Source organism: Molothrus ater, chromosome 7 (assembly GCF_012460135.2).
Source record: "Molothrus ater isolate BHLD 08-10-18 breed brown headed cowbird chromosome 7, BPBGC_Mater_1.1, whole genome shotgun sequence".
In the NCBI taxonomy this organism is placed as follows: domain Eukaryota; kingdom Metazoa; phylum Chordata; class Aves; order Passeriformes; family Icteridae; genus Molothrus; species Molothrus ater.
Window position 1 is genome coordinate 34,204,619 of NC_050484.2, and position 25,948 is coordinate 34,230,566.

A 25,948-nucleotide genomic window follows, 5' to 3' on the forward strand; every position below is an offset into this window, starting at 1 on the left:
GCCCTATGGAGTGGCTGCTCACTCCTCTAGTGCCCAGATCCCCAAGATGAGGGGATTGTAAAATACCGATAGCATTCCTGATAGAAATTTGTTTGAATTTTATGGAAAAGAGTGCCAGAGGTGTGAGACATTCCGGCTTTCCTTGGTGACTTGGCCATGCCACCACATGGCAGAGTCACTCACATAGTAGGTCAATATTTGTACTCAGGCTTACATATATTTTCAATTCGCTTATCAGAAAAAAAAAATATTTTCAGCCCAAAATTTGGAGTTACAGTCCTTAAGTGACAGTTTATTTCCCTACTCTCAAAATGTGCCCTGTAACTGAAACTTTTTATAGCTGTAGTCCGGGAGGTTGCCTATGATTCTCCAAAGGATGGTGTAGATATTTATGAGGCTGCCATTTTTTGTTCTAATCCTAAAGTAAAGTTCACATATCACCCCAGTGAATGCACTGCCCAGATCTCCAGATGTCCTTGTATCAAGCAGACACAACATCCAATTCATGTATTATTTTTTTTACAGTAATTATTTTATATTTTAATGATCTCTGTTGAAAACCAGTGGTTTATTTTTCCTTTTAAATCTATTTACTTTAAAAACACACTGGAAAATGGTTTATTGCAATGCAACTAAATGAGTGCAGAAAAGGATTAGGAACACAAAAATTGCAGTATGCTTTTAATCTGGAAATTTCAAATAAAAGGTTTTATCAGTGGCCAGTTTAAGCACAGAGGAGCTGGTTTTAGGTGTGTAAAGCCTGGTATAAAAGCAGTGTATGCAATGGTCTCATTTGCTCGCATCTCAAGACTGCTGTGCTTCATTTTCTCTTAGTACAAACCAAATAACAGAATATTAAGAGTCATTTGAGGTCATAATTAAAGTTCTTTGACATCTGCCTTTTTTCCATTAGTCACGACTACCAGATGTCCATGTCATGGGAATTGAAAATTATTAGTCTAATCATGTTTTTTAATAAAAAGTAACAGAAACTTGTATATTTTAAAGTTACTGGGCATGGGCTTGCCAGGCTAAAGGAGCTTTCAGGGCTGCTTCCCTTTATTTTTTTATCTGTCTGATGTTTTTATGTTATTGTTTGCTTTATTGGTGCAGTGCTCTGTTGTTCCATCCTGTGCATTGCTCAGCCAGTTTGACCCCATTGACATTGAATGACCTGAGTTTTGCACACATTTTTGTTAAACTGATACCTGCCTGTATTTCAGTCCACTGTGACTACATTTCTTGTTCTGTTACCTGTATATTGGTTTTATTTTATAGAGCAACTATGGTAAGAGCACTGTTGGTTTAGATTGTCTTTATTTCTGCTCTCATGCTGGTGTGTTCTTGCTGTATTGATTTGACTTTTTATGCATTGCTTTCCTCCTACCACATTAGCACCCATTCACCAGCTTAATGATTGTGGCACTGTACAGAGTACAGTATATTGGCTTGTTAAACCATTTCCATCATATTAATTTCTACTTATATGTAGTACTGACCTATTTTTACTGTGCCACTTCCAAAATTGTCTTTGTTTACCCAATGCTGGCTGTCCTCCGTTGCTATAAGCATCCCTAGTTTTCTGGAGCTCTATTTTTAATAGCTTTTTTGGTTTGTTTTGTTTCCCCTTCTCTCATGTGCCTCAGATTCCTTTTTTAACCCCTTTTTCCCCTGTACTTTCACTATGCTTTAAAACTAATGAAGATGCTTAACTTAATGTTACAATTCGGTGTATTTAAACACACAACTCCAAATTTTCATTTTTTTCTTTGTCCTTATACCTGGAATTACTGGTATCTTGAGCTATGACTTCCTTTGAACTTTTGTTTTTAAGACTTTTCTAATTCCTCCTTTGTCTCCATGGGGCTGTACATTGTCATCTGTGTGATGCATTGCATTCTGTCATTAAAGTATGCCACGTTTTTATTTTTTGGTCCGGGGGACAATGGAGAGGTGTATGGAGAGCTCTGAAGTGCATCTGGTTTTCAGCTGTGGGAAGGGAAAGGGGGGAAAGGGAAGCTTTCAAAGGGAGATGGAGCAGGGGAAAAGCTTGGATTACCTCTCTGCTCTCGGGCACAGAAAGTGACTGCGAGAGGACTGAGGATGCTGCACAGTGCCTGGAACCACATTTTGTGCTGAACATTTGGTGGCAGCAGGCACTAAATTGCTTGTAACTTTCTTTGGAAACAGTGTCTTCAGTGCTGCTGACTGGGATATGAAGAGTGGATTTTATGGACAGAGTTTGAGACGTGCTCCACACTTTCATAGCAACGTGTTTGTTGTTAATATGTTGGGTCTTTTTTTCCCCAGTTTTTATTTCTCTCTCAGCCTTTTCTTTTTGTCAGTCAGAAATCATAGCCATGCATAAATGGTGAAAAGGAAAACTTTAATCAATAGAGAGAGCTTATATTTATTTGGAGATTGGACTTTCTTCACATATCTCCAAGGAAATTCTTCGCCTATGTTGGGCCATAGGTATGTTCTTACCCAAAACTCTGGATTTTAACTCTTTTTATGGCCAGGTTCACTTCACCACGAGGCAATGCAGTATAATCCTGGTACTATAATACCTTGCTTTTCTAAGCCAAGTTAGAGGTGCAGCTGAATAGGGCAAAACCTAGACTGTGATTTTAGGGATAGCCTGCCTGACAATGTGGAAACTCGGGATGTGCTCAAGCTACTCAGTTTCTACTTCATGATGTAGAAAGGAAATATGGCTTGCTGAATTTTTTTTTTCCTAGTTCATAAAAATGCAAAATAGTAATTCTAATAAGTAAGGTTTTAAGTGTACTTTGGCCATGAAACAAACTTTTCTGAAATATCTAATGAAAAGTGACATCACACTCATCACTATCCTGTTTTAAATTTAAACTACCCTGCCTTGCATAATCAATTACTTACAGAAAATTTTAAAGCCCTTAAAATTCTGAAATGGTTTCTGGCATTTAATTATATAAGATTTTTGACCTGGCTAGGCAGATAATGTTAACACAGCTTTAATACTAAACAAGACTGAACATGTGTGTGCTTGACTTTTATTAAACTCCTACTGAAGAAACAGATTAATTGGAGGCTGATTCATTGGTGAACAGGCGTTAAAGACAGAAGGACCTTCTCACATTTTGTTCTGTTACCCAGGCTTATGCCATCTCAGGTTGGCAAGGAGATCCCAACTGTAGTGTTTTGAAATGTAACTGAAAGAAATTTTAGAATAACAGGTGCAAAAAAAAAAAAAAAAAAAAAAAAAGAAAACCAAAAAAATCCCCCACCAACCCCTCTACACACAAGAAAAAAAAAAAAAAGAAAAGTGAGTCATTTTCAAAATGCTGCTCTAATTCCTTTCTATTCTCTTGTGCCAAATGACCACCTGACACCTCTCTGACACAGGTATTGCCCAGATAGGTTTTCATTAGTGATGTTAAAAGTGTAAATGGGATCATGGGAGCCAGCAGCTGTCGCAATGATTTCCTACATGATTATTACTTCTCCCCCGCCTTAGAACAATTTTTAAGAAGATGTGTACAAGCTGTGATTAAACCACTTCAGCTTAAGCTCAAAGTAAATTGAAAAAGTCCTTCTTAAAGCTCTCATTTAACAGTGCTTTACATCCATCTGTAAAATCAGAGCTTTGCTTGCGAGCACCCTCAGAATAGCCCACTTTCCACAAGGTAGCAGAGGTTAAAAATAAAATAGCAAGAAATCCGTGGCAAAGCACATGTGAGATTAACGGGGTGAAAGTACTGGAGTGGAGAGCTGTTTTCTTCTGTCTGAGCTCCTCGTTCTGTCGCACAACCCCCAGTCTGGAAATCTTAACACTGACACTTTTGTACAGATCGGTTTGTTAGCGATTTCAGATTTTAATTCAGCACCCTCGCTTGATTATTACTGACATTTCTTTTCTGTAATACCGGCGCAGAGAGAGAGAGAGAGAGAACGTGTATAAACAGATTTTTGCATGAGCTAGGTGGTGCGCAGTTCTGATACCAGCTCCCGAAACTCGAGAGAAACGCGTTTGCTTTCAAGGTGTATTTCTGGGATTAAAAAAAAAAAAAAAAAAAGGGAGATTGTGATCTGGGAGGTTCAGCTGTGCTCTTCGGTAGCTCCAGGTGGAATGCTGCCGATTTCTGGGTGTTTGTGGGAAGCAGGAGACTCTCCTGCCTTTATTTGGTTCTTGTGTGAAAGTGGGGGAAATGAAAGTATTTTGACAATTACCCATTGAGCTTTTCACTTCATTCAAATCTGCAGCGCAGCGCTGAAGTTGGTGAGTGGGTGTGCAAGGGAGAAGCAGAAAAACAAAAACATGTACTATAAAAGCAGGCTAAAAGCCTGCACAGCTCCCTGCAAATTCAGATCTCTGCACTCAGTAAAGTCCTACATTTTAAAACCATCTATTCCTCTGTCTTCATCACTCCTGAACATTAAAGATACCGGTAAAAATTAACCTCTGATGCAAATCACTTTGATTTAAATATATTATACAGCTTAATTTATGAAATGGCTTGGTGTGTTATGTTTTATGAATGTTTATTTTCCCCTTACAATCTAAATTTGTAGAAACTAAATACTATAATGAAATTGAGAGCTGAATTACATTCTCTTACAGGTTTAAATGTACACTTATGCTCATTGATGTGCACAAATAGCAAAAATTATTTGGGGAAATTTTTACTACAACTATTTCCAGGATTAAGGGTGAAAATACCCTTTTTTATGTTTTAGTTATTAGTTCATTATATCTGGCATTCTACAGGTAAAAACATCAAAAGCTAAATCAAAAGCATAAAAAAACACTAAAAGGAATGTACTTAAAACAAGGTTCTTATCTAATGTTGTAGCTCAGCATATTTTCTGGCTTTCTAAATATAATTTATGAACTGATTTTTCAGCTGTACATATAAAGTCCCTGAGCTGTATTACAAATATTTAATATACAATACAATACATGTACAGGCAGTTTAAAAAAGGTATCTCCATGGCAATATATCATAATAAACTTTCTTAATATTTGCATTGCAGCAGCTGATTTCTGATTTTTTTTTTCCCAGTGCAGTAGAACTAAAGCACAATAGCTGAAAGGTGAACTTTTTTGTATTTCAACATTCCCAGCCTGGTAAAACTGTTCCGCTTGCTACATGATGTTATAAATATCAAGATTAGTTTCTTCTAAAATTACCAGTGCCAGCTGCATTCAGTTTCCCATGTTGTATAGTATTTTGTTACTAATGTTCTCAGTTTAGTGCAAGGGGTTTAAAAATCAAATTACTCACAAAAATATCCAATATTAGAAATCTGTTTATATGTTTCCCATGTATTTTAAATATTGTATATAAATCCATTTGTCTTGCTGAGTCAAATACTCCCACTAACATCACTGTTCTCCCTGCCTTTTAGCCCAATATGCTCCCATATTAACAATAACCATTTTAATTTTTCCTCTGCTGCCCAGTACCTACAATTTGGATAACTGACAAGCATTAAATTATCTGTAACAGTGGCAGGTCTGTGTGTGCCTATAGATATTCAGACATGGAGGCATAAATATACACCTATAGCCTGTTAAAAAAAAAAAATCTACTGCACTGTATTTTGAATGCAGTGGTCCAGCATGTACATTATGCACATTTTTAAGAATTTAATTGAATCATGAGCTGTATTAGTACTGCAACAAAAATCAGCAATTTCTGCCATCCTGAAGTCTATACACAATCTTGCTTTTGAACCTGTGTGTATTTAAGTTCTTCAGCTGACATCATTTCAGTCTGGGAATTTGACATACGGCCACTAAACCAGGATTAATTGAGCACTTCTGTGCAGTACAAAACATTCTTTATATATTGACAAATATTTCTAAAAAATGGATTGGTATTTTTGCTGTTAATTGTTTCATTACTGACCTTTACCTCTGTAGACATATGCAGTTTTCGTTTTTTTGGGAGAGACTTTCAAAATATTTTTTTTTTAAGTGTCCAATGCTCAGTGCTAGCAGTGACATTTTTACAGTCTATTCAGAAGCATATATTTCACTCTTTTGTATCTCATTTCTTTCTATTTATTTAAAACAACTTAGCATGGAAAATCTTGCAGATTTAAGTGACAGTGATGATGTACAATATGCATAAAATGAGCCTGTCCCTACCCGTGGTGTGTATTGCTAGGGACTCCATTGCAATATTTACAGTTAAACTAAACTTTTTCAAATGAAGCAAAATTGCATTTGTTTTGCAGATTTGCTCATCATTAAATGTGAAACATTTCACATTTGTCTTTTTGAGTAATTGGCTTTTTAAAATGATAAGGTGCTCTGAACACTTGTTATGTGGATAGGTCTGACGTTGTATCCCAGAAATCCATATGCCATACAGACAGAACAGAAGAAAGATATTCACAAGCATGTCACAGATTGGACTGAAGCAAGCCAAAAACCAAAGTGCCATGGCATTAACAATAGCACCAGATTTACTGTCACGATTGCAATCTGTGCTGTATCATAGACAGAAGGAGAACTTTTGATAGGTAACACCTCAGTGTTTTTTAAATCTTTTTGGCAAATTATCATTTTCATTATATTTTTGCCTGCCATATAATATTATTATAATGGTATTAAGTCACTCAGACACGCACACACATGCACACGCACAAAGTTTATTAGCCCTCAACAAAAGGGCTGATTTACCTCCTGGGCTAACGGCTAACTGTTCCTCAACAAAAAGGAAGCTATTTTATTAAAAAAATAATGCATGTTTTAGAGCGAATCATCCACAAAACTGGCAGGGATTTTTCCAGTAGGCATTAAGTTAATAAAAGCTTAGTTAATAAAGTCTTAATCAATAAAATCTTAGCTAACATAGTTAATAAAGGTACAGAGAAAAACCACGTGTACCAAGTAAAGCTTGACAGCCCAGAAGTTTCCAAAGTTTGAAGGCAATAAAGAAGCAGGCTTAGGGGGAAATATTTTTTTCCTGGGGTTCAATCCCAACTGACTTCATTTTCCCACTGCAAGCATGTAGATGTTTCTTTTTGACCATAAAATCATACATTTTCTTCTCGTGTAAAAAAAGCTGCATAAAGCAGATTTGGCAATACCATAATTCATGTTGAGCTCTGGTAAGTGCTGAAAAAGATTTACAAACTCACAGCTTGACACTGAGCCCACATGTTGGGTAGAGTAGAGAAAAAGCTCTAGAAATACTACATAGAGCTTCCTGGCAGCAAACAGAGAAACATCAGTCAATTGTTTTTCTGAATTGAAAGCCACCTTGGGACCTTGTTGAAAATAACGTCTCTGCCTATCTTTTCTGCAGTTTAAATTACCTGGCTGGGGGAGTTGTCCTGGAGCCATTCACAATAGGCTGTTTAGTGCAAGAAAAACACAGAAATTCTCGCTTTATATGAATTATAGATTTGAAACACAATTCACGAAGGAAATGAGAATCGTGAGAGCGCAGGCAAACCTACCTAAACACGAGTCTGGATGTTGCAACCTCCTTTGCACTGGAAAATACTCTTTTTTATACTTTTTGAGCATCCTTTTTCGATTGCAGACATCGCCCTTGTCTGAAACCATTGGAACTACTCGTGTGAGAAACGGTTGCTTGCATAATTTAACTCGCTACGTTGACTTAAAACTGTATTGGCAGCGCAGTTGGGGCTTGATATTCTCTGAAATGTTTCAAAGTTTACAGTGGTGCTGCTGCTGTGTTTTGCATTCGCTCCCACAAAATACCGTGTTGCCACAAAATGTTGTGGGAGCTTCATTTAAATACCGTGCGCTGTGCACGCTTGCCTGGAGCCTGGGGAAAATGAGAAATTACTTAAAATTTTGGTTGAAAGCAGCAGCGGTAAATTTTTTGTGACTTTCAGGTTTTATTCTCTCCCAGTTTCCAAAGATTTGGCTGGTTTAGTCTCACTCCATCTTGAGTGGAGCATCTACACCTATCTCCAGTCTTCTATTCATGGTGATGGTGATTTCACTAAAGACAAATCAATATTAGCAGCAGCTCAGCTCCCACTTTCCTGGACTTTTCTGCAACTGAAGAACTGCAGAGTGGTTTGTGTAGGCAGCAAACACCTGTGAAGGGGTTAAAGATAGGACAGGTGAATCCTTTTTTTAAATCTTGTCATGAGTGACAGCACAGTAGTTTTATCTTCTTCTCCCCCTGAGGTGTGAAGAGATGTGCAGGTATTTGATATTTGCTCCCAGATGTGGGACTGTTGTTATTTGCCACTTTGGGAAGCACCAGGTGAGATATTCCTTGAATAAACCTAATTGCAACTTTCCCTGCCTACTTGCAGAACTTTATTATCTCTCGGATCTTCAGTACTGGAGTCAATAATTTGTTTGAACAAGTTTTCCATCTAATCATTAACACACTTAAAGCCTATAATGAGCTCTGTATCCATGCAAATGCATCTTTTTTAACTGCTTGCATAGATTTAAGGGCATAGTTTCCCTGTAAAATGGAAATCAGAGCTGTTCCTTACACAAATGCCTCAGTTCTTAATTAGGGGTGGATCAGCAGCAACTTCCTAAGTTTATTTAATTTTAAAGCATTCATCTCTTTACATACTGTATTTGGGATATTTTTAAAGAGAAATAACATTTTTAAACCTGTATCAAATCAAATGCCTCATATTTTTCTCAACCCCTCTTATCTTGAAGTAGTCAGTGAATGAACAGTCTCAATTCAGCAATGAAAGGCATTTATAAACAGATTTTTTTCAACTTTATCAGCTGCTGCTCAACTCCCATTGTATTGATATAATGATACTTCAAGATAAATAAAGAAATTTATGACTTTAACAATTTGAATAACGAGAAAGGCAATCAGATTAAAATGGGGACCATTCACGCCCCACATGACAGCTCAGAGGACTCTAGCAGAAGAGTAACCAGCTCAGTGAAAAATCAGAAACTGTGATTGCTATTTAACACTGCAGCTTTTCACAGTAGCTCAGCAGAAAGTTATTTAGCACAGGTGTTTCTGTAAGTCTGATACATTGGGAAAATTCACAAGGTTCTCCGGCTCTCTTGCTCCGTGTCGGCTGTGAAGTTGGTCCTGTGATACAGCAAACGGGTTTCTAGTAGGAAATAGAGCATGGAGGCAAATGAGCAAGTTCAAACATAGGATCTGATCTAGATTCATTTGCTTGGTTGCTAATTTTTGTAACGCATGACAGTAGTGAGGTGAATGACCTGTCATCGAGCAAAAGCAGCGAGAAGCGGGAATGAGTTATCGTTCGGAGTTAAGCGTGAAACTGAGATCCTGTTCCCTTCCCTCGATAAAAGCAGCTTTCCAAATAACATGGATATCAGTGCTCCTTCTTTGTTAAGTGAGGGGTTTGATAAATATTCACCTATTTCAGTATTTCCCACTACTTTGTTTAGCTATGGTGTGTGTTTCTGTGCTTTCAGCCTGTGGGTTTGCATTTCAATAAGAGATGAAATGGTATAATTGAATTTCTCAACACCTAAAAACTCTCAGCACTTTTTTCTTCTTTTATTTCTCAAGTTCTGGCAGTATCTAATTTATGGCTTAATTCTTCGTAAGGTCATTCTCTAAGTGAGTGACTTCCAGTTAATCTCAGACATTATGAGCTTGGCTGTGATAGAGAATCAGTTCATCTGTTCTCAGAAAGAAAAGAGTGAGTTGTGGGGATTGTTGGCAATATGAGTTTAGCTGAAAGCTAGGTACAATTTCTTACCAAGTTATTATTTTTCCCTCATTATTTTCAAGGTAATCTGGCTGTGTTTTTACTAATATAGCCAAGTTGAAAAAAAAAAATCGTTTTTCTTTCCTGGTACTGTGTTCTCCAAGTAGGTATATAAGGTTACTAGTGTGAGTTTGCTCCTAATAATGAAGGAGCCAATAGGTGGTGGGATTTTTTTGTAATTATTTTTTGGTTTTTTCCCCCCTCTAATTCCTTGATGAGGTATTGTCTCCTCTCAGTTGGGCTGGAAGGTGCAGCTTTCTTTTGCTGTTACCCTTACAAATGACAGCTAACTTTGTTGCTTGTGGTTCTGCTGTTAATTTACATGCAGCTCTTACTGACTGTCACTAACATATCTTTTGTTCCCTGAAATATTCACTCTGTGAATAAATATAACTTTTCTGCTATTTTTTGCTCGGGCTGATTTGCTCATTTCACTCTTGTGACTGCAAACAGCTCAAGCACTCAGATTCTGCACGTTGCCTATTGCTTAATGAAGTACCTTGCTGAATCAGGGCTACCGTGTTCCAGCAGATGAAAGGGAAGCACATAAGAAGCTCTACTGCCAGGTTCTGCTTTGAATGTTTTTCTTTTAATCAATTTTTAGACTTATTAGCATAGCGGATCACGATTTTCGCGAAACAAATAAAAGCTTCAAGTCTGATTCTTGAAAGCGTTGGGAAATGTTAATGTAATTGGTTCTGTTTATAGTTCAAACTCACTTACATGTCTCTGCTCATAGACACGAGTAATAGAGTCAGCTCTCCCAGCTCTGGTTTAATGAGTTAGTACCCCAAATCTCTGGGAAGTAGCTTATGGGTTTCCTTTGTCAGAACCAAGAATCTGATAGCATTCTTAATTATCTTAGTGGCAGCAGAACAGTGCAAGGGTTAGGTCACGACTTATAAGACAGGGAAACATAAAACTTGTAGAAACTCTGGTCTTTAATTCCAGTTTCCTTAAGACTTTCTCTTTTGCCTCACAGTTTAATGTCCACATTACTGGCTGGATGTTGCTTTTGAATTGTCGTGTGATGCTGAGTTTGGAGAGAGAGATAATGGACCCAGAATTTCTGACAACTTGGAGAGGAGGGCAAGGAACATGTGGGTCAGGGGCCTGTGGGGAGATGCCCTGGTTATGGCATTTCTGGGTCTGCAGTTTGGGTTGCTGGATAGCCACGAGTGTCTTGGCACACCATCCACTGTGCTTGAATTGATGTGCAAAGGTGACACGTTGGACAAGGAGGCCATAATGTGTTTTAAACCTCTCAATTTCCTTGCCACAGTGTACTGTGTATTTAATTATGACAAGACATGGAGTAAAAATAATGGTGTTGAAGGGATTCAGATAAATATGGCCTTGTGATTGTGTCACAGAGGAGCTGAACCCCAAATTCCCAGCCATTCCTGGCCTTGACAATTTTAGCTTCCCTTATATTTAGACCCCAAAGTTCTTGAATGAGTTGCCACCCCAAACCTGCATTCTCCTGTACTGCACCATCCAAAAGCTTGCAACAGAAAGAATAGAATATCAGGCTTTCAGACACAGCATATTTAGAAAAGAGAGAGAGAGAAAGAGTCTGCCAAATTCCCCAAATCCACTTCCCAATTCCCCTCAAGGATAGCAGGAAATTACTTGTTATCAGTGGGTAGTTCAACCACAAATATTATTGATTACCCAGCCTCAATCTTTACAGTCTTGATGGCCAAATATTTTGCAATCATTCTCTCTATTTAAAACTAGAAGGTGGATTTTTATTTTGGAAAAGTGGAGTTTTTCAGATTTTCTGCATGCCACATCACATTGTGATGTGCCCCTCCAGATTGTCCACTGTGATAGCCAGAAGCTTGACTGACAGATGTCAAAGTGTAAATCATGTTCTAATACATGAGAAATGCCTACATGGTTAAAAAAAATCCCATACTTGCAAAAACTGTTTATTTAAAATAATTTATTTGCTTTAATATTTGGTGTTTGGTATATGCTCACCAGAAACTCAGACCTAGAGAGAAGGTATGTGATTCTTATGTTTTTTTCCTAATTTTGCTGTAATTTTTTAAATTACAGAATTGATCCAAGTAGGTTCTCTTGCTTGTGAGCTACATAGTCAAATGTTTCTGTGGTTTTTCACCCAATGACCTCTAGCTGACCAAAATCAGTTATTGTAAGAAATTCCCTAAGTTCTGACCTATATTCCTCCTTCCTAGAAAAGCTCCCTTTAGACACCTATTGTGAAAAGATATTAAATATTTTGGCTATGTGATATTTTTAAATAACATTTTGAGTAACCTGCTGTCATTACTACAGTACCACATAGAGCAGCTGATAAATTTAAAGGCCAGTGCAGTTCCAGTGCTGTCAGTGTAGTTCCAGAATGTCTAAATAAAAAATCCAAGGATCCTCCAAAGCTTGTAAACTGGTCTGAGGCTATCACAATGATTTGGAGACATAAAAAGATTTTTTTTTTGTTTTCAGAATATCTGATTTGAAAAGTTAGGTGATATTATGCTTTGAAATAAATTGTCTCCATAGTATCTATATTGTGATGCTGCTTATTACTTAATATAACATCATTCCCAGATGAAATAAATATCAAAACTGTGTCAGAGAGGTTCATAGCCTACTGGTCTTTTGGGAACTCCATTGATACCCCATCCCTGGAAGGGTTCAAAGCCAGGCTGGATGGAACTCTGAGCAACCTGCTCTAGTGGAAGGTGTCCCTGTTTATAGCAGGGGTTTGGAACAGAGTGATTCTAATCTCCCTTCAAACCCTGACCATACAAGGATTTTGTGTTTTGAAATATCCGTATTCTCCTGTGCTCAGTAAAGACCCGAATTACCCATAAAAACTTTCTAACTAGGTTGTGACTCCTGAGAAACTAAAAGTTAGTTAGGGTACAAAATTCATCCATCTTTATCCTAAATCTTATCAGCATCATTTTTATTAAAGAACTAAATAACTTATTAAAATAGAAATCTTTCCAGTTGTTGTAGTTGGAATTGTTTGTTTTCTTGAATGGATGCAATAGCCTTATTCATTTTTCATCCTGCTTAGCTTTTCCTAATACCTACATACAAATAAAGATGGAAGGAGGAAAACCCAAGATGTTCTGTGTGGTTTGCTCCCTGCATGCAAGGGGAGATAATAACCTGCATATTTTCCTGCCTGCCCCTCTCAGGAACTTGACACAGCTGGTGGAGTGTATCTGCAGATCATGGACCAACTTTGATGCTGTACTTTGTTATGAAACAATAGCTGGCATGGCTGTGGCACTGCAGGATATTGCACTTACCCTTCAGCAGACCTGTTTCTATAGAAAGGAACTCCTGTTCTTGCCCCAGGCCACAAAACCCTCTCCTGGAGAGACAGTGTCTTGGATCTCGAGCAGTAGGAGGAATCTTGTGTTTCTGTACTGGCTTTTGGCAAGTTAGTAAAATTACATATGCAGCTATTTTGGAGAATGACCGCATGTTCTACATGCTCAGTACACAGGTTCTGAATCACCAGGAAAAAAAAAAAAAGAAAAAAAAGGAAAAGAAACTATCAGAATGAAAAGAAAATGGTAAATAAACAATGAAAATCCCATTCAGAAGTGCTGTTTCATCTCTAAGAGATGCTTTATTCAACAGCAGGTAGCAATCCCCACCAGAAACATCTGCTATCAGAGGATTTGCAGGTACACTTTTGTTCACTGCTCACTGAATTTGTGTCAGTATTATAATTCAGCAGGTTTCTGCTTTTCACACAGACCAGGATTAGCACTGACTTGGGCTGGAGGGCATTCAAGCTGCTGTTCTTCTGTTGGCTATATTTCTCTGTAAACATCTAATTGTTTCAAAAAGTGATGTACAGTATGCAAAAACCTGAATTCAATGCAAATAAGCCTGCGCAGCTCTAAACTTACCAGGTGTTCTCATTAGTGTAAGTAGACAAGGAACGATTCTTGAAAGTTTTACAAACACTTATAATCACAGACAAATACGTTACTGTAAGTATAAAGACACCTATAGCAACATCTCTTTTTCCTTATTGTGCAATCTCAGCATTCATTAATAGGAGATATGTGCCAGTAAATGAAATACTAAGAGCCAGCACTGGCTTCTTCTTGCAAATAATGTAGCTGTGAAATGCTCTGCTGCTGATGAATAAATTTTTTGGCTAAAATAAGAGTCAACAAAATGAAATCTTTACACCCAGCAGATATATATTTTAAATATATATCTTTGCCTGCACTGAAAGCAGAGCATTCATTCTCCCTTTGATATTTTTGTTTGTTACAAGGACTTATCACATTGAGTCTCACTCACATTCATCACAAAGTGTTATAATATGTATATAAAATTGGACAGGAGAACCATTCATCACTAGGTATTGTCCAGCTGGTAAAGCTAAGAAAGACAGGACTTCTCTGAGAAACCATTGCCAATATCTCTGTGTGTGGCTGTGTAATGTATGGCTTCAGATTGCAAAGGCAATAACAGTAAAATATTACCCTAAGGAGAGAAGTAGCTTGCAGTAGGTATTTATGCACTGCCTTCAGTCTTCATCCACGGACAAAATGTGCAATTGTCTATTCCCTGACTTCCCACTATGCACAGACACGACTGAATTGTGTCTTAATTATTAACTCTTGCTTTTATCACTTGTGGGGGTATTCCTTCTCGCTCCCCCAGCCTGGTGACTCCCATCTCCTGTGACTTTGGCTGAAGGGCTGTCAGAATTCCACCCCTCCTGCTCCACGGTGAGGGGCTGGAGCAGAGGGCAGCACGGGCAGGGGGGACACGGCAGGCTGCACACAAGTGGCTGGCATCCAGGAGGGTCATCTGCTGCCTGTCTCACATTTCCCTTCCTGCTCTTTATCCTCTGAAGGAAACCCCTGTTTCTCAGAGGCTGATCCCAGTGTTCCAACTGTCTCTCACAGGGCATATTACCAGCGTAGTGGATCCAGCAGGAAATACTTCCCAGGACATTCCCTGGATGTTTAGCAGAGGTTGTTTGCTCTTTCTTACCTTTCCCTTTGCTCAAACGTCATGTGCTTTCTTCTCACACTCCTCCAAGGCAGCAAAAAACCAGACCTGGAGTGGTGGGTGGAGAAAGGAGAAGGACAAGTTGTTCCTTGAAATCAGTGACAGCATCCCAACATCCCTGGACCTTTCTTTCTGTCCAGAGAAGCTCTTGGACCCCCAGCCCAAGCTCCACTTCCAATCCAAGGAGGAGTTTTGGTCTCTCAGGGCTTTATGAGCATCAATTGGGATCTCCTCTTGGTTCAATATTTCCCTTACAAGTGATAAAAATCAGTTCTTCTGCATCTGAGATTCATCACAGCCAGGAAGGAAAGGAAAAAATTTGTCTCATGATGCAGAGAGAAGATTCTTACCTAGTTAGTATTAATGCAATTTTCCAAGAGAAACTGGCATGTCATACGAGTTTATGGCATAGAAGAAGGGAAACTTTAGGTTCAAAAATTTTTCCTTCTAAACCATCTGAGAGTTCATTATTTTATGGCCGAATTATGTTGAAGGGTTCAATCCCAGGAATTCACCATGAAAAGAATTATTTCATCTTCATTGAACAATATAGTTTTATTTTAAAATTTATTGTTTCTTGTAAGTTTCACCCCCAAATCTGAGACAGCTCAATCCATTTTGGAGGCATTGATGTGTATAATGCCAACCTCAGTTTATTTTCACTAAGAAGCAACTCGTTGTACATGAGGAGGTTGCATTGCTATGATGACCCCACAAGGGTTCCCAGAGAGTGGAAGCAGTCACACCACAAGGCAACACAGCTTAGGACATAACCTATAAACATCTGGCAGTATTCAGTCTCACAAATTGTAATATTGCAGAAGTTGTGAAAACACAGGATCTGTTTGTTGCCTCTTTGAAATCCTTGGTTTTCACAGTCATTTTTACAGAATCAGGAAAAAACAGGGTAATTAAAACATAAGGTTCAACATCTTTAGATATGTAGAACATTTTCTGTTGCCTAAAACAAATATTCCCAAAGAAAGTATAAAACATTTTTCTGACTTGCAAAGTTTTTGCAGTCTATCATTTAAATTACTTAAATAAAGGGAGCTTTACTGCTCCCAAAAGCTGAGAATATAACACCCGCCATGCATATTAGCTTGATCTTTTTGACAGACCAGAAAAGTGTTTGTGTGTGCCAATTAAAACAAAAATGGATCCCTAGTGGCTTGTTCCTCACACAACTTCTGAAGACTGCTATCATTGTATGCCGGGGTAACCCTGGATAAGGCGGCTCTCCAAAGTAAACAAACTTTTCAAAACTTTCATGACAGATGGGGGTTACAAATGCATTTTAATAAGAGAGTTGCCAAAGCAACTTTTTTGCAATCAGCATATATTTACTTAACATCTAGCAACATTGGGAACACAAGGCAGATACTTTCTCACCAAATTTTTTAACAAATATCATTTTTTTTGAAAGATTGGTTGAAGACCTTTTCTCTCAAGCTGATATTTCCCCATCACTTCAATGTTAACTTTGCTCGACATCCAAAGGACTGTGAGATGGGTGAAGCCAGACTGTAATATGAGACAGACAATCTGCTTGATAATGAAATTTCTGTGGTAGTCATAAACATCTTAGAGTCCTTTAAGTAATTTAACTATCAGCATAACCATGACTACCTCTGTTTGATAGGCTGGCTCATGGAATGGATACATGATGCTGTACGGGTATAACACAGCTCAAGACTGAGCCTTTTGTTTTCTTTTGTTGCCATTTTTTAATATTAGACTCAGCTCACTATGGTACAGCACAGAGAGATATTTTATTTATCCTCTCGGCTACTTACTCATTCAGCATAAACATGGCCAAGAGACTGGATTATCTGTGAGAAAGAATTTAAGATCAACTTCCAGAAATGCAGTTAGACTTTTGACGTGTTTTTAGAAACTTGCATGGCTCTGTCCCAGTTTAATTGAAATCCAGTTAATTAAACAATAAAGGAGCATAGCGTCTCCCATCTTTAATTAATTCTACTTTTACCGGGGGTGTGGACACAAGAGTGTCCAGGGTTTATATATTTATTCTCAAGTTTTATTATATTGTAATGGGTTTTTTTTAATGAATATTTAGAGACAGAAAATTCCCAATATCCTTTCTTTTTTTTTCTTTTATTTTTTTCCTTTCTTTTTGACTCTTTTCACCACCTCCCTGGCCCAGCCCTGGTGGCTGCCATGCAGATGGTAAATGAAGTGTCCTGCATTGCATGGATGGACCCCATCCTGAAAAATCTGTTAGGAAAACAGAAAGAGAAATGCCAGATTTCTCTTCATTATAGGGAATCAGGTTGATTAGCATGATCAGAAAAAAACCCACAACTTTGTGAGTGAGCAAGGTGAGATGGAGGGAGCAGTGGGAAGGGGGAAGAGTGTTAACTTTGGAGCTAGAAATGCTCCAGCAACTCACATTTCCTTTTTTTTCCTACACATATCAAGGGCAGCAATCCCAATGCACAGTGCAACAAGAGGAACACATTTTATTGAATTTCTGCACGCAGAGGTATCTGTCAATCCAAGTTTAAATCACTTAGTGTTCACCACAAGCTGTGTGAGTCCCAGGTGGCATAAAAATTTCTGTTTTCTGCACTGAATCTTGCACTGGATTAGCAACTGCTGAAGTTTCCACGGTCCAAAAGCATCCAATAATCCAACACTGAACCGTTGGAGTCGGTTATATGAAGCCTCACCTCAATAGTCCAGCAATTTTTCTGGATGTCCCAGTTTCAGGGGGAGTTGAGCATTGGCTTGTTTCAGTATTTGGCTGAATTAAGAACTGTGACATGGATTTTTGGTGTTCATACTTGAGCTATACATGAACCATGCACTTCTTTGGCTGCTCGCTCTCTTCCTTTTCCTTGTTGTGCAGTACGCACTAAATTTTCTTGCTGCGTTTCTCCTTCCCCACAGAATTCTTCACTTCCTGTATGAAGGTTTGTTCTTGGCATTGTCTAAAAATAGTTCATCACTGCAAATAATAGTTGTGGCCACCAGAGATGCATAAGTACACTTTGAAGTGGGTGAATCAATAAGATGGGTTTGGATTTTTGTTTAGCTGTGTGACTTTATCACCCTTTCCCATATCTCCACAGAGCGTCTATCAGTAGGATTGCTGAAATTGCCTCCATCCTTGTTCTGAAGCTAAAATAAATGCAAGAACATCTGTAGAAGTGTATACTGGTAAAGAACTAGAGGGATACCAGGAATGAGATGCTTTTCACAGTGGTGCCGTGGTCCCCAGACCAAACTTTGCAGGAAAACCATGGACAGAAGACCCTGTTCTTCTTCCATGGCTATTTTACCTCCTATTTTCCATTGGCATGGATATACTGTGAAAGGAAAGTCTGTGAGACAAGCTCTGAGGGGTGATCTGTAAGGGTTTGGAAGTCCTGGCACAGCAGTATATCCCAGAGCACAACCTAGCACAGGAAAAATACATAATTTGTAAAATTTTTAAAATCCATTGATCCTGGGTAGCCTCCGAGGTATATTTGTATATTATAAAATGGTAATGGCATTAATTAGACGCAGGGTCCTGTATTTTGTGGAGCTAAAAGGGTACATTTCTGTTTAATAACATAGGATCTTGTTGAACACCACCTTGGTGCATCATTATGGTGACACAAGCAAAAAGAAGCTCAACCCTCCATTTGCAGCTCTATAAGGTGACAAGAGAAACCCTTAATAAGCCACAAATAGAATATCAGGAAGTGTTTCACACCTGCCTCCCTCCCCACTTCCCACACAGTGTTGGCAGCCCAGCAGTGCATTGAATTTAGCACACATTTACCTGTGGTGAGCCGATATTTTCTGAGGATCAATGCTTAGCAGCAGGGCTGTGCTACAGCTCACTGCAAAACTGCCATGCGAGTTGATTCAGGCTTTGAAGTCATTTTTTTCCCTTGGTGCTGTAGAGAGAAAGAAGGAATTCAGGCACCCTGGGTCTCCTATCCCCATCCTGAAGGGCATGGCAAACCAGAGGGTTAATGCCAGTTGTCAATCCTCGTGGGTGTTTATTGCTGACAGCAGCAGCAGCATTCTGCCTGGTAAGGTAGTGCTAATTCTAGACTGTAGCCTTTGCAAAAATGATGGCACAGAGAGAGGGATTTTGGGAGGTATTTAAATAAGTGAAGTACCTGGCACAATGGAGTCTGGCAGCTCTGGATAGAACGCTTAATTTTCTTTTTTTTTCCCCCCCCCAGATTTGTCTTTCATTTGTTTCCCCGGCCCCTCTGTTTATTTCAGCAGTGCCTGACACGGGGATGGTGTGTTAACAGGCCTTAATATTGAACAATTTCTGCTTGTTGTTAGTTATACATCATTTAGGGCTGTGATCATAAATTGTTCAATCACAAGGTTTAGTCAAAACCAGCATTCTTTACTGATGTCTTTTCCCAAGGGTGTTGAAAATTTGATTGTTCAAAGTGCAAATATGGTTTAGCAATCCTTTCCAAGAGTAATTTATCAGAAATCCTAAGGAGGTAATATATAAAAGTGGGATAGAAAACCTGCACATTAAATGGGATTTACCAGCCAAAGCCTTTGGAACTGCTTGCCTGTGAATGACTGGAATGGAGCAGAACAAAGTCAATTACTGACTGTAATTAAGGAGTGGATGCATTTAAACTGTAGAGAGCAGTAGCAGTCTTCTTGAAACTGTCTTGTTACTCTGAAGATTAGTCTGAGGAAAGAAAGAAAAGGACTTGAACTATATCTTACAGAAAGTATATTTTAAATGAATTCTCTTCCCTCCATTCTATGATCTGTTTTTACAGATTTGCTCATAAAACACTGATAATATATGATTATCAAAATAACACATTCAAGACAAAGAAACTTTCAACATGTATTTTGCTTTGGTCTTGTTAGCAATGGAGTATCTCTTTTGCATATCATACAGTGCAAATATTTATGCAGTGCTGAATACTTGTATTTTAATAAAGCTTGAATTTACTGAACGGAAGGCTGAACTATGTTGTGTCCTTTTTAAGCCTTCAAAATACAGTAAATCTAATTACATATGTTGCTCTTACTTTGAAAATGTTATTCCATTTTATAATTTTAATAATGATTTGTTTATACTGGGAGGGAGGCATTAGATTGAATTGTTGCCTGTGTTTAGTCTAATTCATATCTGCATGTATACATTAATGAATTGTGATATCATATCATACATTTTGAACCCAAATGGAGGTCAGCTCTTTTCTGCTGCTCACCTTAAGCTGCATTTGGACTTTTTATTTCCTTTTGGTGAAGGGAGGGGTGAGTGTGCAAGTGGTGTTAACGTTATGGCCCCGGACTAATGAGGGAATTGAGATTTCCCCAATAAATAACTCTCCCTGGCGCTTGGGGAGCAGTGGGGTGGCTGCTGGAGTTGGCCCCTGATGGGTGCAGAGGGGATGGGGTGAACATCTGCAGCCCTGCAGCCCCGAGCCCACACCAGGGGAGCGTTCCCACATTCTCAGCAGCACTCCCACAGGATGTCTCCGCTGGAGCTGCGCTGACGGGATTTTCCTTAATGCTGATGACTTTGGAAACCTTCCTTACAGGCATTTCCTCAATAAAGGGAGGGTTATAGGACAATTAATGTGACATTAGGCTGTTGTTTTTTGGTTTGGGTTTTCTTTTTCCTGGTATTATTTCAGTTTTAAGGGAGATGCTGGGAGTACCCAGGCTGGTGTGGATCTGGTGTTTCTTTTTAGCTTCAGTAAAAACTCTTGACAGGGGGGAGATGCAGGGAAACAGCAGCACTTCAGGTCAATGTATTTACACAAACAAACTGTGCCAGGTCATAACAACTTTGCCTTTTCCCAGAGATGATCAGAAGGAAATCCCTATTTGGTGCTAAATAATCCATGTTCCAGTGAACATACCAGCATTCAGACTAAACCTGCATCCCCTATACACCAAGACCCAAATGTTCAATTTCCACATGTGGATACCACCAAATTTTGCACCAGCAGCTTTTAGCAGCACCAAAATACGAATAAAACTTTGGTTCCAGAGCTGGCAGGAGCTGAGCTATCTTGGAGCATGGGCAGAATGAGCTCCTGCCCCTTCCAAAATGTGCTGGTGATGTAGCCCTTGGTTGACTTGTCTGCAAACAAAGATGCTGTGCCCAGATGATGCTGCATGGCCACGGGCACCAGGAATTTGTAGAATAATCCTGGGACAAAGTACTGCACAGCTCTGGGCCTCAGTTTTGCCATCTGTGAAATGGTTGCTTCAACCTGTTGTGTGAAATACCTGGAGATTGCCTCTGGTGAAATATATATATATAAAAATATATATATATATATATATATATATGTGTGTGTGTGTGTAAAATAAAAAATTATGTATCATTATTATCCCAGTGGTTTACAGAAGTTCAGACCAACAGCATATACATACATATTTCCACCAAATATTAGGTTAGGCAGTGAAACAGCATTATCAGGGGATTGAATATTCTTTTGATAAATATTCCCAGTGAGTGGGTCAAAAATGTAAATTGACTTCTATTCAGACAAACTGGAGATTTTTTTTTCATGATAAATGGGCTCCTAATTACTCTGCTGCAGCCATCTTTGATGATAACTTCTTTTTTTAATGTGAAAGAGTGACATTATCAGTTTTACCAAAATTTTTGGAAGTGAGGAATCATAGGTAAATAATAAATGTGCAAATTCAGGAATGGAGGTACCAGAGACAAAAACCAATATTAGTAAAATAGAAATGGAAACTGCAAATGGCAGGAAATAATTTTTCTGATGCATTCAGTTCTTTTCAGGGTGCTTTGATTTCCCTTGAACTGTGTCTCGTTACACCGAGTTTCCTGGCTTTTCTTAACTTTTGTCACATACCCATTATTTCTGTACTATTTGTGTTCTGTGGTTGCATTGCTGAGACAATATCTCATTTGTTTTGACATATTCAAAACAGTTTTCAGACAGAGGTTCAGAACTCCTCGGTAACTCGGCACTCCAGCAGACAAATCTCAGTAAAAAGAACAAGCATTTGGGGGGAACGGGAGGGAAAATAGAGGAAAATCATCTGCCTGGTGTGTGCTTTACTCACCTGTGTGTGCCCATGCCCTCCCCAGATCACCACAGTGTCAGGAAATGAGTTCCTCTTCCAGTCGGATATCGACTTTCTCATATTGGATTGGTTCCACGCTATCAAAAATGCAATTGACAGATTGGTATGTATTTGTTTTGGCTGTTACCTTTATTAATTAAGATGTAGCAATTTCAACTTCATTTGCTCAGGCATCTCTACAGGTTTTAGGCAGTCAGCAGCTAGCTAGACGTTCCTTTCTCTGAAGGATATAAAAATATGTATGCAAATCTACAAAAAAATGTCAGATAAACAAGGTTGTTGCACAAAAATGTCATTTGATTCTTGCCTCGAAACGGAACGCTACATTTATTTCTCTGAAATAACAAGGACGCTGGCTTGCTGAGGGTTGTAAAAGCACACAAGCACTTAATAACTAATGAATTTTTGCATTTTCTGTTTATGCAGCCTACAGTATATAATCTTCAATAGAACTATTAATACATTTGAGCCTTTTATGAATTTTTGTATTACTTATTCACAAGAATAACGCTAGCAAATAATATTCCTTTGTAACTGATTGCTGGTATTCTCCCAGGAAGGCTGGGGGTTTTCTACTAGAAGTAAGCAGGGTTGCATTTTATTAAAACAGTTTTTAATTACCAAACCAGCTTCAGCTGTAGCTTTTTCTTTCTTTTTTGCCACTCTCAGTACAAATTCCAAACATCTTCCTCCTATCCCTGCCTGATCCAAGAACATTTTCTCTTTTTTTTCTTTTTTCTTTTTTTGAGGGGACTGACTTTCCTTGTTCACTGAAGAATCTGTTGAGAGAAAAATATCCCCATTTCTTGCATTTTTCAGAGGTTTTCAGAGCAGTGGAATCTGCAGCCTCTTTGAAAGGGTTAATTTGAACACAGCTACTGTTTCCTTAAAGAGCTACAAACATTCTATTACCCTGAGGCTATAATCAGCCAAGGAAAGTTTGATCTGATGATGTATGTCTTCATATTGTGCATTTCATTGGGTGTGTGAGGATATTGATATCCAACTAAAGATTTTGGGGTGGAGTTTTCCACAGAGACTCGGGGGAAAAAAAAATCTTTTTTGGCATATTATTCAACTAAACATCTAATAAACCTGATTATATATATATATATATATATATATATGTAATTTTTTTTTAGTGTAGCTGAAGTAATATTGTGGCACCAGCAGCCCTGAGCATGCAGAGAGAGCCACAGCAGCAGCAGCTGGTGGGGCACGAGTGGCCCCTGGTTGGCTGGTGGTGGCCAAGGTCCGAGTGCGCAGGACAGGATGTCCCCACGCAGCACTCCTGGCCACTCCATCCCTGCCAGCCATGTCACTCCTGAAACTCTGAACGAGTGTGAAGAGCCTGGCAGCTTTCCAGCCTCTTGGGATGGCTGAGTCTCACCTGACCAAATGCCATGGGAGGAGACGTGGCTTCAGCCGAAACAGCGTCGCCTTTTTTTCGTTCTTTATGGTTTTTTTGCTTTTTTTCCCCTGCTCATTTTCACTTTGTCTGCCAGTAAATTAGAATAAGAGAAAAGCCCCCCGACTACTTCTTAAGCTTAAACCAGCAGAATTCAACCCCAAATTTGCGATGATGTTTGAAGTAATTGTGTTTGCAAGAATATTTACTGTAACTATCTAAAACAGAAAAGCAATTTAAACACTCTTCCTCTTTGCCAGCATTTGAAAGTAGCCTGCAATGTGGAAATAATTTTGGTCCCTAAAGCCTAAAGAAGCAGGCCTTTTGTTTTCCTCACTTAAATGGGAATTTATCTCAGAAATTAGGATCAGTCTGTCAGGGCCATAAAAGCTTTGCCATATGACAAATTTTGCATTACACTTTCCTTAAATTATATACTCCCTGCACACTTGCTCTGTGTGTGTCTGTTAGCTTCTGTACTGGCATTCTGGAATCTCTTGCTGCATTCCTACAAATAATAATTTTATTAAAAGCATACACATATGTATATACATTTATATATATTCTTTTCCCAGCCAAAAGAACAGAGAATTACATCGAGAAATTTGGAGTTCAAACTCAGAAGATCCTCCAGCATCGAATTACTGAATAACTTAGACACTGAATCCAAAGAGCCAAAGCCTGAACACAGAAAATCTTTAAGTAAGGCTTTTTTCTTTCCTCATTTTTCTTTCCTTTTTTTTTTTTTCCTTTCCTTTTTAAATAACTATGCCATTACAGGACAAGATAATTTTTATTACATACAGAATGTAAGGAAGATCACTGAGAATTTTAAAGCTGAATATGTTCTGCACTGATATACATAACTTGCATTTAAGTAAAGACAGTTACTAGCTCCACACTTTTAAAGGGTGACACTCTCTCCTAAGCAAAATAAATTTGTTTAGGAGCAAAGACATTTATTTAAGCCATTTATTTTTTAAAATAAGCAACATGAGCCCTACGTTAATGGTCTGTTGCAGTTGCTTTGTTTCCATTTTGGTAAAATACCTCAAATTGCCAGAGTAATTTTGTGTGTTGTGTATTTATACACTGAATTGCTGAAGGAATTGACATATCCTTTGCAGCCAACAATCAGTGATGTATCTATAATTTTATAGAAGATAAATTCCAGGGTTTGGCGTTGATTGTTTGTCAGTGTGATTAGAAAAGAAAGTGATCTAAAACCAACAGGGCTGTGCTTTACTCCTCTGAAAAGACTCTCCCAGTTTGTGCCGAGATCCTCGTGAGATCGTGGGGAGCAGGAGCTGCTGCTGACCCTGAATCCCTCACTCGACATTTTTTTAACTTCAGCCTCTCCCCTGAGTTTTGTTTTCCTCCTTTGTTTGGTGGGAGGTTCACATCCTGCTCGCGGTGACAGCCCCAGACTGGCAGGCTGGTTCGAGGTGCCTTTAGGTACCAAAGGGCTCTGTAGGAATTTGCCTGCACGCATTTCAGTGCAGGATCAAAGCCTGAGATGTTAAGAAAAGGGCTGCATTAAAAAGTCCCAACATAGCTATTTTTAATGATAATTATCCACACAATCATAAATATATGCACACATGCGTGCGCGTACACACAAATAGAGACTCATTAAATAGTCTCTTTTTGCAGACCACAGGATTTTGGGGTTTGTTTGCTTATTATCTTGAAGATGTTTCTTTTTTTTATTATTTTTTAAGGGTTTTGTGGTTTAGTTTTTTTTTTTCTTTGTGTTATAAAATATAAAGTAGCCTGAACGTGGCTTGTGAAAAATTGACCCAATATCTTTGCACTGGGTGTTACGTTGCATTTCTCAGAGGAAGAAAAATAAGACTGAGAACACAGTGAGTTCTGAGGGTCTGATTCTGCTCTTATTGTAGCTAATAGCAAAATGCCCATAAACTGTCTCAGCACTCAGGGAATTTTTATTTATTTATTTAGACTTCTCACATATCTTTAAATGATAATTTGTCAGACAAAACAGAAAAAGTGACTATGAGCAGTGACAGAGACTTAGTCTATGTTTCTTTTCAAACCTTAGAGAATCCTGAATAACCTCCGTTTTGTTAAAGGCTATTTAAACTATTAAAAAAATGTGAAAATATCTGCTGTGAAATCTCACTGAATCGAAGCTTGCATTTAAATACCGTAGATTGGATTGCTTCTAAAATATGTATTCAGAACTTTTTTTTTTTTGGCCCCTTGAGATCAAGCAATTATGTGGAATTAGAAAAATCATATTATTCACTTACTTATTAGTAGTCTGAGCACAAACTGTATTGTCAGTTTTCTGCCTTTGGCTTTCTGTGCCCTTAATGTTCACACAAGTATCGTAGCCAGAATTATCGGCAGCTAGAGCCAAAATTGCTTTAAAAAGGCATGAGAACTGGTAATGACACATTGTTAGCAGTTAACAGGTGGTCGTTTCATTGTCCAGTTTGACTGCAGAGCACAAAGATATGTGCAATATCTGCAAGTGTATTTATAAAGTTCTTGCAAAGTTTAACGATTTTATAATTTTATAGTGCTTTTACGTTATTGACTATTGCCAGTGCCAAATCCAAACAAAGGAGATTTTTTAATGATGCCTTAGAACTCCTCCAGTTTAACAAAGATGAGCAACTGATGTTTTAGCAGCCCACCCCCTCCCACTTTGATAACCTTTAATGAAATATTCCGACAGCTCAGATTCATTTGTAT

The 25,948-nt window shown here is 38.4% G+C and overlaps 1 protein-coding gene across 1 annotated transcript in view; it reads left to right on the top strand.

The window, feature by feature from the left end:
- ARHGAP15 (Rho GTPase activating protein 15) overlaps positions 1-25,948 on the top strand; it is a 320,720-nt gene that overhangs the window by 141,520 nt on the left and 153,252 nt on the right. Inside the window, exons 7-8 of the mRNA XM_054515336.1 lie at positions 21,824-21,922; positions 23,803-23,929. Of these exons, the coding sequence (XP_054371311.1) occupies positions 21,824-21,922; positions 23,803-23,929 (226 nt within the window). The remainder of the gene's footprint in view (positions 1-21,823; positions 21,923-23,802; positions 23,930-25,948) is intronic.